We start from the raw sequence: 12,987 nt of genomic DNA on the forward strand, positions 1-12,987 counted from the left end.
GAGTAACTTAAAGGAACCAATGCTATTTAAAGGGATCACCATCTATTTTCAGTTCAGTTGCTTGTTTGTTTCTTTGGCTGTTGTCACAATTCCACATGTTTTTGGTGTTTTCTATCGTTGTTTCTATTTTCGAAAGGGAGTGATGTGGCAGGCGCTGAAGTACATTTGCCAACTTCAAGGCTTCTGCACAAACCAGTTGTGCTCAGACAAACTGAAACGCTAGTGAGCCTTCCTCTTGGAATCAAGCATAATGAGGAGAGGGAGCAAAGGCCAGGCCAAGCTGAACAAGCTGCTCGGAGGAGGAGGTGGAGGAAGAGGCGGAAGACGGCGGCTCTCTGTGGGAGGCAATATCAACCCATGGTTACAAGGGAGCCAAATCTCAGTGATGACCAATGTTTGAGGCATCTACACTTCATTAAGAAGGTCATCACTGAAATTTTACACTAATTTAGAACAACTAGCAAAGAGGCTCATGAGAAAATAAATGCTAGTGGGAATAAAATCTAAATAATACAAAACTGTGAAAAATAGCCAAAATAACTTAGATTACTGAAACAAACCTTGCATTTATATAACAGTTCACAAATATATAATCAGACAAAGCCGATACCAGGCAAAGCTATATCAGGCTTAACTAAAAGCTTGGTCAAATGGATCGGTTTAGAAGGTTTTTATGGTGGAAGAGATGGGGATAGAGGCAAAGAGTTTTGTAGGGCTATATGTAGGAAGTAGGGAGGGTAGAATCACAAAGTGATTTTAACACAGATAAGGTTTCTAAGTTGGATATAGGAGAGGGTCAGGAACGGGGAGGGGTGGGGGGGGGTCACTGAATGGAGGATGAGATACAAGCAGAAGAGTTTCCATTGGATTGATGTTTATACAGGTTTGCCAGTAGAGCATTGGAAGTGTGAAGATGAGAAAAGCATGGATAAGGATTTTAGTATCAAACAGGTGTGGCATGAACAGAGATGGGCAGTGTTTTGGAGATTGAAGTAGGTGTATTTTTCTTTAACGGAAAGGGTATAGGGTCAGAAATTAAGCTCAGGGCCAAATAGGACACAGGGTTAAAACTCCACAGCATATGGTGGAATCCTGAATTCCCTCCCACCCTCACAACTTTCTGACCAACTTGTTACCTACAGGTTTGGTCAGCAAAACCTTTTTCCAGTATAAAGAAAGATATAAATACTTGCATTTATATAGCACTTTTCATAACCATCAGATGTCATAAAGCACTTTACAGCCAATGAAGACACAGCAATGCAATGCTCCCTCAGTATTGCACTGGAGTGTCAGCCTGGATTTTTGTACTCAAGCCCAGGAGGGGGATTTGAACCCAGAACCCTATAATTCAGAGGCAAATGTGCTAGCAACTGAGCCACAGCAGATGAAGAGGAACAGGGAGCCAAGACAGACCATTTGGTGAGTTCAGAGGTAACAGCATGCATATTAAAAGCAAAGTCATTGTTAAAGATGCCTGGTTACAATTGTATTGGTTAAGTGAGTGTATAAGAGGGGTTTAAGGAGGATAATATGGTTGATCAAGACAAAGGCTGCAGCAAAGTTGAACCGGAGATTGAGGAATAGTGCAACAATCAGATATTGTCATTTCTGACTTTAATAATAGCTTTTTTGGTACAGTGGTCAGACTAAAGATTGATTTGACAGATTCAAACGTGGAGTTGTGGAAAAGACGAACAGAGATTTGGGATGCAAAAATATCGGATGACTTTGAAAAATGTTGGAGATAGGTAGTAGTTTGCAAGAATAGAAAATAGATGAATTAATCTGAGGAGAGGGATGATGCTGCTGGTTTTGAAAGGGAGATATGCCACATTTAATCACACCCATGTGAAATATGTATATAAATTTCCGAAATAGTACAAAATCTATTGGTGGTCATGGAAAGGATACATTACCTCCTCTTCAGCCCATTCCTGCGATGTCCTCTGTGCCTAGTTTTTCATGCCTTTAATTCCTTTCGGTCCTTGTCCATGTTTCTTCAAAATCTCAAGTATTGCCGACCTATTCTATTCCATCCTGCTCCCAGCCTCATTGAAATCCAGAGAAATATTTGGGTGGAAATGGGAGCAATGGTGCTATCATAGCTTCCCTCCGACTAAAGTTGCTTTATTACCTGAATAATAGCTCAGTAGCAAATCCCTAAGAGTTTACTGCAAAAGCATTGAATACTATCTTTCTCCCAATAATGCCATGCTTCCCCTCAATCCCAACCCACCCCAAGTTAGAAATTTAATTTCTGTTGTATGTGCAGAGAAGGATTAACTGCCTTTCCTTCAGGAAGTAATTGCTCAAGCACAACCCAGGTTGACAAACTATTGCCATGTCTGACTGGGTTCATAAAATCCAGATTCGAATGTCCTGGGAAATCACCATCAAGAGCCCCAAAATCTTTCTGTTATGATATAAAGTGCCCAACTCATGTCACAATGAATGGCCTGGATTGAACTCTGGAATACAGGCAAGCAGCTTATCACAGAATTTAGTCCACATGTCATTTAAAAAATAACTGAGGCAGCATTTCAGTCTCACCATACATTTTACTGGGGATTTTGAGATGCCAGAATGCAACAAACCCTGGACGTACAGTTGAATTAGCTGTTGATGACTCCGCAAGCATTATAATAAACCTCTTCAATATGCAACAGTGCATTTTTCTTCTACTATGGATCTATTTAAAAATTTTTCATAAATAATAATTTCTATGTTGTACAGAGATGAAAAATATATTTATTACAAGTTTCCATTAAACACACATCGAAAATCAAAAACACCGTCTAAAATTTCACTTTTTATTCCTGATTTAAAAAAAACATACAAGTAGGTCATTGTTATGTTGATACATTAATGAGTAATGTGATTGAGTTGTCTTTGTATGTCCCTGAGTTAGAACATGACCAAATTGATGTTGCTCTATAATGTCGCCCTTTCATTCTATGTCTTCTTTGCCAATCCAGAACAGCCTTTATGAAAAAAAGCCACAAAAGCATGATCATAGCTATCAAGATGCCCTCTTCATACACTCAATTATTTTAGCGGTAATATTTTTGCAGCTAATTAAATGTAAATATGCCTATGTGCTCTATAAACAGTGAATTAGTTGAAATTTTAAAACAATTCTCACGTCAGGTATTCTGCTTGAATTGTGCATTCCATATACAATTAAAGAGACATCAGTCACAGCCAGTCATGTGTAAGGGTGCATAGAAGTATAATTACAAGAAAACTTCTTGCAGCAGTTCTTGAACTGCAGTACATTAGACAGAATGGACTAAGGTGAGCACAGCGTACATTTTAAGGTTAGTAACTTAGTCAACATAACTGTCCCTCCGAGCTTTTCAGTCCACCCACTTTTTTGTCCCTTTTATGGAATAAGAAATTATTAAAAGGTTAGCTCCATTTTAATTTTGATCCTTTGAAAAAATGTAAAGTTTGAATGTTAAGGCCAGCTTGAGAGCTAATTAAAGTACAATGGGGTTTCCCAAAATTTCCGCCTGCTAACATCAGTAATATTTGTGCAATCGTGTTGAGTCGACTCAACCAGTGCAAAAGATTAGGGGATTTTAAACATGTGAGTTGCACCCCGAACCACTTGTTCTCTCGTTTTCCATTATCTTCTGTGTTGCTTTCAGATTCAATTTGCTGGGTCAGGCCCGCCCACAAAACCAGCTATGCCCCAAGGTCAACATTATGAAATTCAGCTAATTAGGGAAGGCTTTTCAAATTGTATTAATGTTCTTACATACATATGCCCTAGTAGCCACATCTTAGAGCTTCTTCCACATCAAAAAATAATTCACAAAGGTACTGACTAGTGTATATCAATAAAAATAATAAATGGGCCAATATAGTTTTTAATATGAAATTTTCAATGGATTTTAAATTTAGTTGTACACAGGTAGAGGACTGGACACTCACTAAAAATGCCTATTTTTAAGCTGGTAAACCCATTCTCAGATGTGTTAATTAAACTGAAACAAGTTACTACTCCTAAATACCAATGAATACTTCATAAGAAGAAATAAACAATTACTTTCTATGTCACTCAGTTGTGCAGGTTCACAGGAAATATTATGTTTATGATCATACAAATGATTTTGATCAGAAATGAACTGTAACCTACCGAGTGGAAACTCTGCCTCAGTATTTTCACACCAGTACATGAATGTGACGGTTTAGCCTATAATTTGAGCTTTCCATTCTAATGATTTAAAAGGGTAATTACATAATCAGTCCTTTTCAAAGAGTACAAATCACACTGATATTGGAATTTCACTCAAATATGTGCACCATCAAATACATGGTGTTATGAGCGAGCAGTATAACTACAGGTAGTAATGACACTGCAATGACACCACAAAAGCAGAATAAAAGGCAGCAAAGCATAACAGTTCTGTAATCTGAGAAATGAAGAAACAATAACAAATGCATAAAATTAGGTACTCAAATTATAGGCTACATTGTAAGGTCGATCCTGTTGTATTACCTGAATTCATAATAAAGTACAGACATTACTATCAAGAATGATAAGCAAACAATATAGCTGCAAAAAAGTTTTTCTTTTTCTAATTTTGTGTCTAGTGAGTTAATGTTGTATGGATGGATGAAGCAAACATAGACTTGGATGTTCCTCGCGCCTGTTGGAAGTTCAGCAGGAAACCCCATTCAATACATATCAACCGAAGCTAATTGAGGAAATTCCTGACCATGATTGCTGAGTTTTCCAAGCATGTGTCTAACTGGCTCCAGAAAAGATGATGTGATTTATCTTCTTTGATCTTGGAGCCAGTAACAATAAGTTCATGTAAGAAAAATTAATTGGGCTAGCTCAAAGCAAGTCATCCTGTCTGCTATTACGATCAACAACAGTGCTGTAACATCTATTAAATTCATTAAAACAATTAGTAAATGCTATTATACTAATCAATTTCACATCCACACCTTTACTAGTTGAATCAGCCCTTTTTAAATAATTGTAGACAATGCATTTATTTCTAAATGAAGAAGTCATAAGGACTCGAAACATTAACTATTTTTTCTCTCTCCACAGATGCTGCTAGATCTGCTGAGTTTTTTCAGCATCTTCTGTTTTTGTTTCAGATTTCCAGCATGCACAGTATTTTTGTTTTTATCATTTATTTCTACTATTGGTCCAACTATGTGAAATGATATTTGATTAATGTCAAATATGCCTAATTTGGAACATTTTTGGAGGTGCTGATGTTACGGAAGTTTACTTGCAAAACAAAAAGGAAAATTAAGAAGATTGCTAAGAAGGCAGACAGTAAAAGACAAACTAACAAAACCTGAATCAGTGCAACAGCTGAACTGTTGAAAACTATTAATTTGTTACTATACAAAACTGTATTTAAAAATCAAAGCTAGAGATTTAATGGAAAGCTACATTTGTTATTAATGCCAAGTAAATACTGTAACCTTGAAAATTGTATTTTGTTACTAGTGTTGGATAATATATTACCGTATAACTTATATTCTGCCAATTATACTTTTATGGTGATAATGCTAGTGCAAATTACAAAATTGATAATATAATACTGCAGATGTAGTTAAATAAAGCAATACATTCAATTTCATAAAAACAAAAAAACTGCGGATGCTGGAAATCCAAAACAAAAACAAAAACAGAATTACCTGGAAAAACTCAGCAGGTCTGGCAGCATCGGCGGAGAAGAAAAGAGTTGACGTTTCGAGTCCTCATGACCCTTCGACAGAACTCTTTCTTGGACTCGAACTCAAGTTCTGTCGGAGGGCCATGAGGACTCGAAACGTCAACTCTTTTCTTCTCCGCCGATGCTGCCAGACCTGCTGAGTTTTTCCAGGTAATTCTGTTTTTTTTTTGTTTTACATTCAATTTCATGTCAGGTCCCTGATGTCTGCCAAATGTGGCAAGAATTGCTGATCTTTGTGCGGTGAATTCTATGATTCGATGAATCCTCAAGCCAAATGGCAATACATACATGACCCTAGACATGCATGGTAAATCCCAAACCAATTCTCCCTGTACATTTTCCAACCCAACCCCAGCTACAAAACTGTTGTGCTTGAAAAAAGTTTAAAATTAATCTAAAAATTAAAACATATTAGGTGAATATGCCCAATGAAAATGGTAACATTTTATTGTGTTACACTTTCATTACTTTTTGTGTATCCTGAATCTCTTGGTTTTTACCAGAATTTCTTTTGAAGCACGTCCAAAATGCACTGCTCGCCAAATTCCATAATTACATTTATGCATAAACAAAATAAATACATTACGAACGTGAAAATGTCACTGTATACTTTATTACAATTCAGTGAAATAAAAATCATATTTGATCTTCAGCTGTTGGTAGAAATGTTTTCAGCTGTAAAATCTCAGTGAGCGGCTGCTTTCTTTCCTGATAAAAATCAAGTCCTGTGATCAGCTCCACATCCCTCACTCGTGCTGTGTGAGCCCAGATTCGCTCTTCAACCCACTGGGATTCCTCTTTGCCATCCTGTCAAAGGACTCAATAAGTTACACTTTTAAAAAAATATCTAAATCAAAGTCTGCTAAGAATATGCTATCAATGCAGATAACTACAGAAAAAGAATTAAAGCCTTGAAAGGCAAAACTGGTGGCCTTTAGAGCCAACCAAAGACCCATGCTGGGAAGGCTGAATAGATAATTTGTTTTCATTTAATTTTATGTAGCAATTTAGTTCCATGTACTCTAGTTCTTAAATATTTTAACATATTTAAAAGTGATGCAATTTCAATAATTTTATTAAAAATTTCACGAAAATCATTTCCCAAAATTACTATCAAAAAACCTGCATTTACATTTACTGATACCAATCACTTAAATTCTAATAGTGATTCCTAACTCTATCAGTGCTTCAGGTTTACTTACTGCACAGCTCTCACTGTTGTCAGGTCTATGAGGCAGAATGAAAGCCAATACATCCAGCAAGGTGTCGCATTGTAGAGGGCTTTTCATGGTGTCCTTGCAGTTGGTAAGGACAATGTAGTAGTGAGTTGGGATAGGAATTTGTGCATCCTTAACATTCCTTTGAAAACAAAGTAAATAGTTAATTTTTACAAAAATAGTTTATTTAGTTAATACATTATCAGTAATTGTCCATATGTTCATTCTACTCCAATTTCCCCAGACTCAAAAAGCCCTATATTGGGGAGAATTTTCTCCTCATCGGACAGGCCCTAATAGTCAATTGAATCCATGAGGAGAATGACAACATGCAGTGAGGACACTCCATAGATCTTCACATAGCCTCAGTGAATGTCTGACTCCTGTCTGGCCCAGGGCAGCTCACTTGCTTCTGTGATCAGGGTCATGTAGACGCAACCATGAAACTTTGAAAGTGCCTGATCCTTTGTCTGCCTTCAGCACCTGACCCTTTCAGGAGCACAGCATCACTGGTCACAGATGCTGGTGTGATGGGGGCCAGCCCACCTCAAAGGTGCTGAGAGCACACAGAGAGAATAACGGAACTCTGTGATGCCTGCCCACTACATTCTGGCAGCAATGACAAGCACCATTGGGGTGCAGGCATCAGTAATGTGTTCAGGGGGTATGAAGCTGGACCATCACTTTGGTCTGAAGGATCAAAGGACAGGGAAGAGGCCCTGGACTGAGGCACCTGTCTTTATCTTGTGACACAAACACTGCTCATCAGAACAAGGGACCATAGGCAGGGAGACATTCTTGGGAGTTTACTTACAATGGTGAATATTATGTACAAGTGATTAACACCGTGCCTAGGCTGTGCAACTACATCTTCTTAGTCTTCCTAACCCTACTGCTGCATCTTGGCGTCCTCTGGAGAGGTAGGGCCTGGAGGGCCTCGGCCTACTTTCGGGGTCCTGCTGTGTGGCAATGGAACACTCTTCGGCCTGTGGAGCTGGAGCTGCTGGAGTCACAGGAAGAGGGGATTCAGATGTGCCTTGCAATCTGAGAAGTGCAGCGGACAACTGTTCCTGATGTTCCCGAGCTTGCCTTTGCAGCTCCAACAAATGAGGTATGACTGAGTCCAGAGGCTTGTCCTTTTTCAGCACTCGGTGGCTGCCCTCTTTTGTAGGGTACTGGCGCTGGCCACAGCTGTCACGACCTCCCAAGCTGGATTAGTGATGTTGCTCCCCCTCGTACTGGCAGAACAGGGGTAGAGGACATCACAGCGGGCCTCCACAGCATCCAAAGGTGTTCAAGGGACGCATCATTAAACCGGACTCTGTAGTCTTCTTGCCTTTTGGGGCCATGTCTCCTTTGCAGTGGTTCTGGGCTGGAAGCACTCAAAGGTGTGCACACAGCACTTTAAATATGGCGCCCGGCATGATGAAGTGGTGAGGTGATGGCATGGCGGACGAATGAGAGCCCACCTAGCATCAAAAGGCGTGTTTCCTGGGGATGCATGTTTAATGAGGCAGGATTGGGATGATACGATGTGAAAAGCCGGCAATGCAGCCAGTGGGTAAAACGTCTTTTTTCTCCACCCGCTACCGCACTTAGTGGAAATCTGGGATGATTCAGCTCCTCGTCTAACTCCTGAGGGACTATGCAACTGTCACCCCTCCCAATCCCAACAACCACCGCACCTCTCATGGCCTGCACAGGAATAGTCCAGTCCTAACTGGCTAGCTGGATGGCTCCCTATTTGAAGTCTGTAAGGACCTTGATGTCAGTCATTCCTCCGCTGGTAAGTGACCTCTCCCGCTTGTTGTGTGACAGCTTGTCCAGCATGAATAGAGATGGAGAAAGTGTAAATGGGATGCTTGCCAGGCCAAATGATAAGCCTGCCTGGCATGTGTGGGTGGTGAGTGGTCCCATGGATGGGATGTGGACAATGGTATTATGAAGGATGTAATAGCAAAGCATTTAGAAATACATAATCTAATCAAGCAGAGTCAGCATGGCTTCTTGAAGGGGAACTCATGCTTAACAAATTTATTAGAATTCTTTGAGGAGGTAACTAGCAGGATAGATAAAGGAGAATCAGTAGACGTAATATATTTGGACTGCCAAAATGCGTTTGATAAGGTACTGCAAATAAGGCTACTTAAAAAGATAAGAGCCTATGGTGTTAGGGGTAGTATATTAGCATGGATAGAAGATTGACTAACTAATAGAAGACAGAAGGTGGAAATAAGGGGGACATTTTCGGGATGGCAACCTGTAGCTAGTGGAGTGCCACAGGGATCAGTGTTGTGGCCTCAATTATTTACAATATATATTAATGACTTAGATGAGGCAAGTGAATGTACTATCACCAAGTTTGCGAATGACACAAAAATAGGTGGGAAGGCAAGTGGTGAGGATGACACAAAGAATCTACAGACAGATATAGGCAGGTTAAGTGAGTGGGCAAAAATTTGGAAAATGTGAGGTTATGCACTTTGGCAAGAAGAATAGAGGAGCTGAATATTATTTAGATGTAGAAAGACTGCAGAAGGCTGCAGCATAGAGGGATTTGGGACTCCTTGTGCATGAATCCCAAAAAGCTAACATACAAGTTCAACAGGTAACAGGGAAGGCAAATGGAATATTAGCCTTTATTTCAAAGGGAATGGAGTATAAAAACAGGGAAGTCTTGCTAAAACTATACAAGGCACTAGTTAGACCACACCTAGAACACTGTGAACAATTTTGGTCCCCTTATCTATGGAAAGATATACTGACATTGGGGGCAGTCCAGAAAACGTTTACTAAGTTGATCCCGGAGATGGAGGGATTTTCTTATGAGGAGAGGTTGAGTAGGTTGGGCCTGTACTCATTGGAGTTTAGAAAAATGAGGGGCGACCTTATTGAAACATATAAGATTCTTAGAGGGCTTCACAGGTGGATGCTGAGAGGTTGTTTTCCCTTGTGGGAGAGTCTAGGACCAGAGGGCATAATCTCAGAGTGAGGGGTCACCCATTTAAAACAGAGATGAGGAGGAATTTCTTCTTTCTGAGGGTGGTAAATCTGTGCAATTCTTTACCACAGAGGGCTGTAGAGGCTGGGTCGTTAAGTATATTCAATGCTGAGATAGACAGATTTTTAATCAGTAAGGGAATCAAGGGTTTTGGGGGAAAGGCAGCAAAGTGGAGTTGAGGATTATCAGATCAGCCAAAATCTCATTGAATGGCAGAATTTATTCGATGGGCTGAATGGCCTTCTTATGCTCTTATTATGGAAGTTGTGTGTGAGAGAGCGAATGATGATGTCCCTTGAGCTAGCAGTGAGTGACGGCCCTGTGGATGTGTGATGGGTTTGTGAGTGTGTGAGTTGAGATTGATGAGAAGAGTGATTTACCCTGGCAGAACAGAGAAGATCATTCATCCTCTTGTGGCACTGGGTGGCTGTCCTCTTTTGCAAGGTGTTGGCTTAACACAGCAGCCACCACCTGCCATGCTGGACTGGTGATGCTGCTGCCATCCTGCGGTCAGAGCGGGGATAGAGGACATCATAGCGGGCCTCCATGATATCCAAAAGACGCTTGAGGGACATGTCACTGTCCTGGGCTAGAAGCACTGAGAGATGTGCGTGCGGCTGCACTTTAAAGATGGCAGCTGGCATGATGAAGCAGCGAAGTGATGGGGTGGTGAACAAATGAGAGCCCGATCACCATCGTAATGGCATGTTTCCCGGGAACGCTTAATTAATCTGATGGATTTGGGATGATGCTTCATGAGAAGCTGCCAGTGCAGCCAGCGGGTAAAACGTTGTTTTCCCTGCCCACTACTGCACTTAGTGAAAATCTGGGACAATTATGTCCAGTGCCTTAATCCCTCAAAGTGGAAGGCTCAGCACACACAACAGGCATGCATGCTCCTGAACTGCTCTTTCATCCATCGTGCTCACAGTCAATCCATCTGTCTTTCTACAGGACAAGACCTCCCGCAACAAACAGGAGACAGCATAGACCGAAGGGGGAGCCCTAGAGCTGAGGACACTCTCCACCCACGATGAACATGTAGTCGAGCTCACTGGAGAGAATAGAAATCATTCCTGTGCAGAAGGTGAGCTTGGGGGACCAGTAAGGGTCCATTCAATATACATTGACCCACCTGTGGAAAATGACTGAGTGACCTATAATGTTGGAACCTGCCTAATCAACCACTAATTCTCTCTTCTCTCTATTACAGCTACCAGCAGGAAAAGGTGAAGGATGTTCTCAAGCAAGCGCCTCAGCCCCCCTGACCAACTCAGATGAGGATGCAGAACACCTACCTGATGACAACCCGTCACTGTGTTTACCCACATGCTCCACCAGTGCAAATACACACACCTCGGTGTGACATAGGCCTAGAGTAGGCTCGGGTTCATACCTCACAGACATGGGTCATAGCAGGCAGAGGCAGTGACAACCAAGATCTCTGACACTTGGAGGACAGCTGGAGACCAGGCCCCTGCTGAGACAGAGTCCGATATGGGCCTCTGAAATTGTCCTTGAAAAAAATATTGGAGCTGCAAAGGCAGGCAGGGGAAAATCAGGCAGAGTTGTCAGAGGTCGTCAGCAGACTGGAACAAAGGATGGAAGAATCTGTCTATGTTCTGTCTCCGTTGTGATGTTGTGGCTCCGGCATGCAAGCACATTAAAATCTCCATAGGAAGAGTGCCAGCCACCTTGGAGACCCAGGTCCTGCAGTTTCTGCCGGATTTGCACTGGGGCTGGCACACCATTGCTTTAGCCATAGGTGTGTGACAGCAGTGGCTGGGTGAGAAGGGGACATGGCAGCTTGACCCCCCCTCCAGAAGCCCCTCATTCTCAAGGAATCGAGGAGTGGGGAGGTCTTAGGTCACCTAAAGGAGGAGGAGTGCCAGTCAGACACCCCAGACACTTCAAGGCTGTCCTGCTGCTCCAAATCCCCTTTGCCTCTAATCCTATCAGCTTCAGCAGGTCAGGCCGAGGAGGGTACCCCTGCCCCAGGGCAGGAGACCCTTAGCAGGCTAGGGCTCTCCAGCCCTCAGGCTACCAGAGGACACCCACCAAAGTCATCTCTGACAAGAGGGCATAGCAGTCAGCAAACTGCTGCCACCTCTGCTATGGATGTCAGGGCTGCACCTAGGCGTAGCAGTAGGGTTATAAAACAATTAAGCTTTGTATGCACAATGGTGGCACAGGTATTCAATCACTTATATTCTCTTCACTATTGTAAATGTATTTCGCAGTTATCCATCTCCAACTCTCAGGTAACCAATGGCTAATCGAAGTTTATAAATAGGGGCATAGAGTATTAAAGCAAAGAGAACAAGATGGAATTTTATAAATCACTGTTAAAGCTGGAATACTCTGGACAATTCTGGGCACCCCACTTCAGGAAAGATGTAAAGGCATTAGGAAGGATACAGAGGAAATTTATCAGGAATGAGGGACTTCAAAGATGAGGAATGGGTTGAAAAAGTTAGGATTGTTCTCCTTAGAACAGAGACGACCTAATAGAGGTTCACAAGATGACGGGAAGTTTTTATCAAGTAGAGAGAGATAAATTATTTCCTCTGACCAGTGGATCAATAACCAGAGATCACAGATTTAAAATCATTGGCAAAACATTCAGAGGGTAGATAGGCAGAATTTTTTTCACTCAAAGTTGTTGGGATCTGGAATGATCTTCCTGAAAAAGGTGATGAAAGTTAATTTCATGCACGATTTTAAAAGGGAGTTGGATAGATATTTGATGATAAGGAAATCACAGGGCTAAGGACAAAAGCAAGGGTACTAGACTAAGCACAACTGATCTTTCAAAGAGTCATCAAAGGTTTGATGGGCCAAATGGCCTTCTTCTGTGTTCTAGGATCCTATGATTTATTAAACGCAAAATCACTAACAGATATTTTAAAAATATTCATGTTTCAGCAATGATTCCAAAGGAAATACAAACTTTGGAGATTAACAGATGACAGCAAATTTATTAGTGTCTACTATGGATTAATTGAAAGCCCAGTACATATTTCAGCCACTTATACACAGGTGCAGGGAATAAATTAAA

At 41.2% G+C, this 12,987-nt stretch overlaps 1 protein-coding gene across 2 annotated transcripts in view; it reads right to left on the reverse strand.

Annotated features, from left to right (window-relative positions):
* Positions 1-6,304: 6,304 nt before the first annotated feature.
* LOC121277844 (venom phosphodiesterase 2-like) overlaps positions 6,305-12,987 on the reverse strand; it is a 177,861-nt gene continuing 171,178 nt past the window's right edge. For both annotated transcript variants that reach the window (XM_041187534.1, XM_041187535.1), the window contains 2 exons: positions 6,914-7,070; positions 6,305-6,518 (listed from right to left, as the gene is read on the reverse strand). In XM_041187534.1, coding sequence (XP_041043468.1) covers positions 6,348-6,518; positions 6,914-7,070 — 328 coding nt within the window. In that variant the 3' untranslated portion in view covers positions 6,305-6,347. The remainder of the gene's footprint in view (positions 6,519-6,913; positions 7,071-12,987) is intronic.

Source organism: Carcharodon carcharias, chromosome 5 (genome assembly GCF_017639515.1).
Source record: "Carcharodon carcharias isolate sCarCar2 chromosome 5, sCarCar2.pri, whole genome shotgun sequence".
Lineage (NCBI taxonomy): Eukaryota > Metazoa > Chordata > Chondrichthyes > Lamniformes > Lamnidae > Carcharodon > Carcharodon carcharias.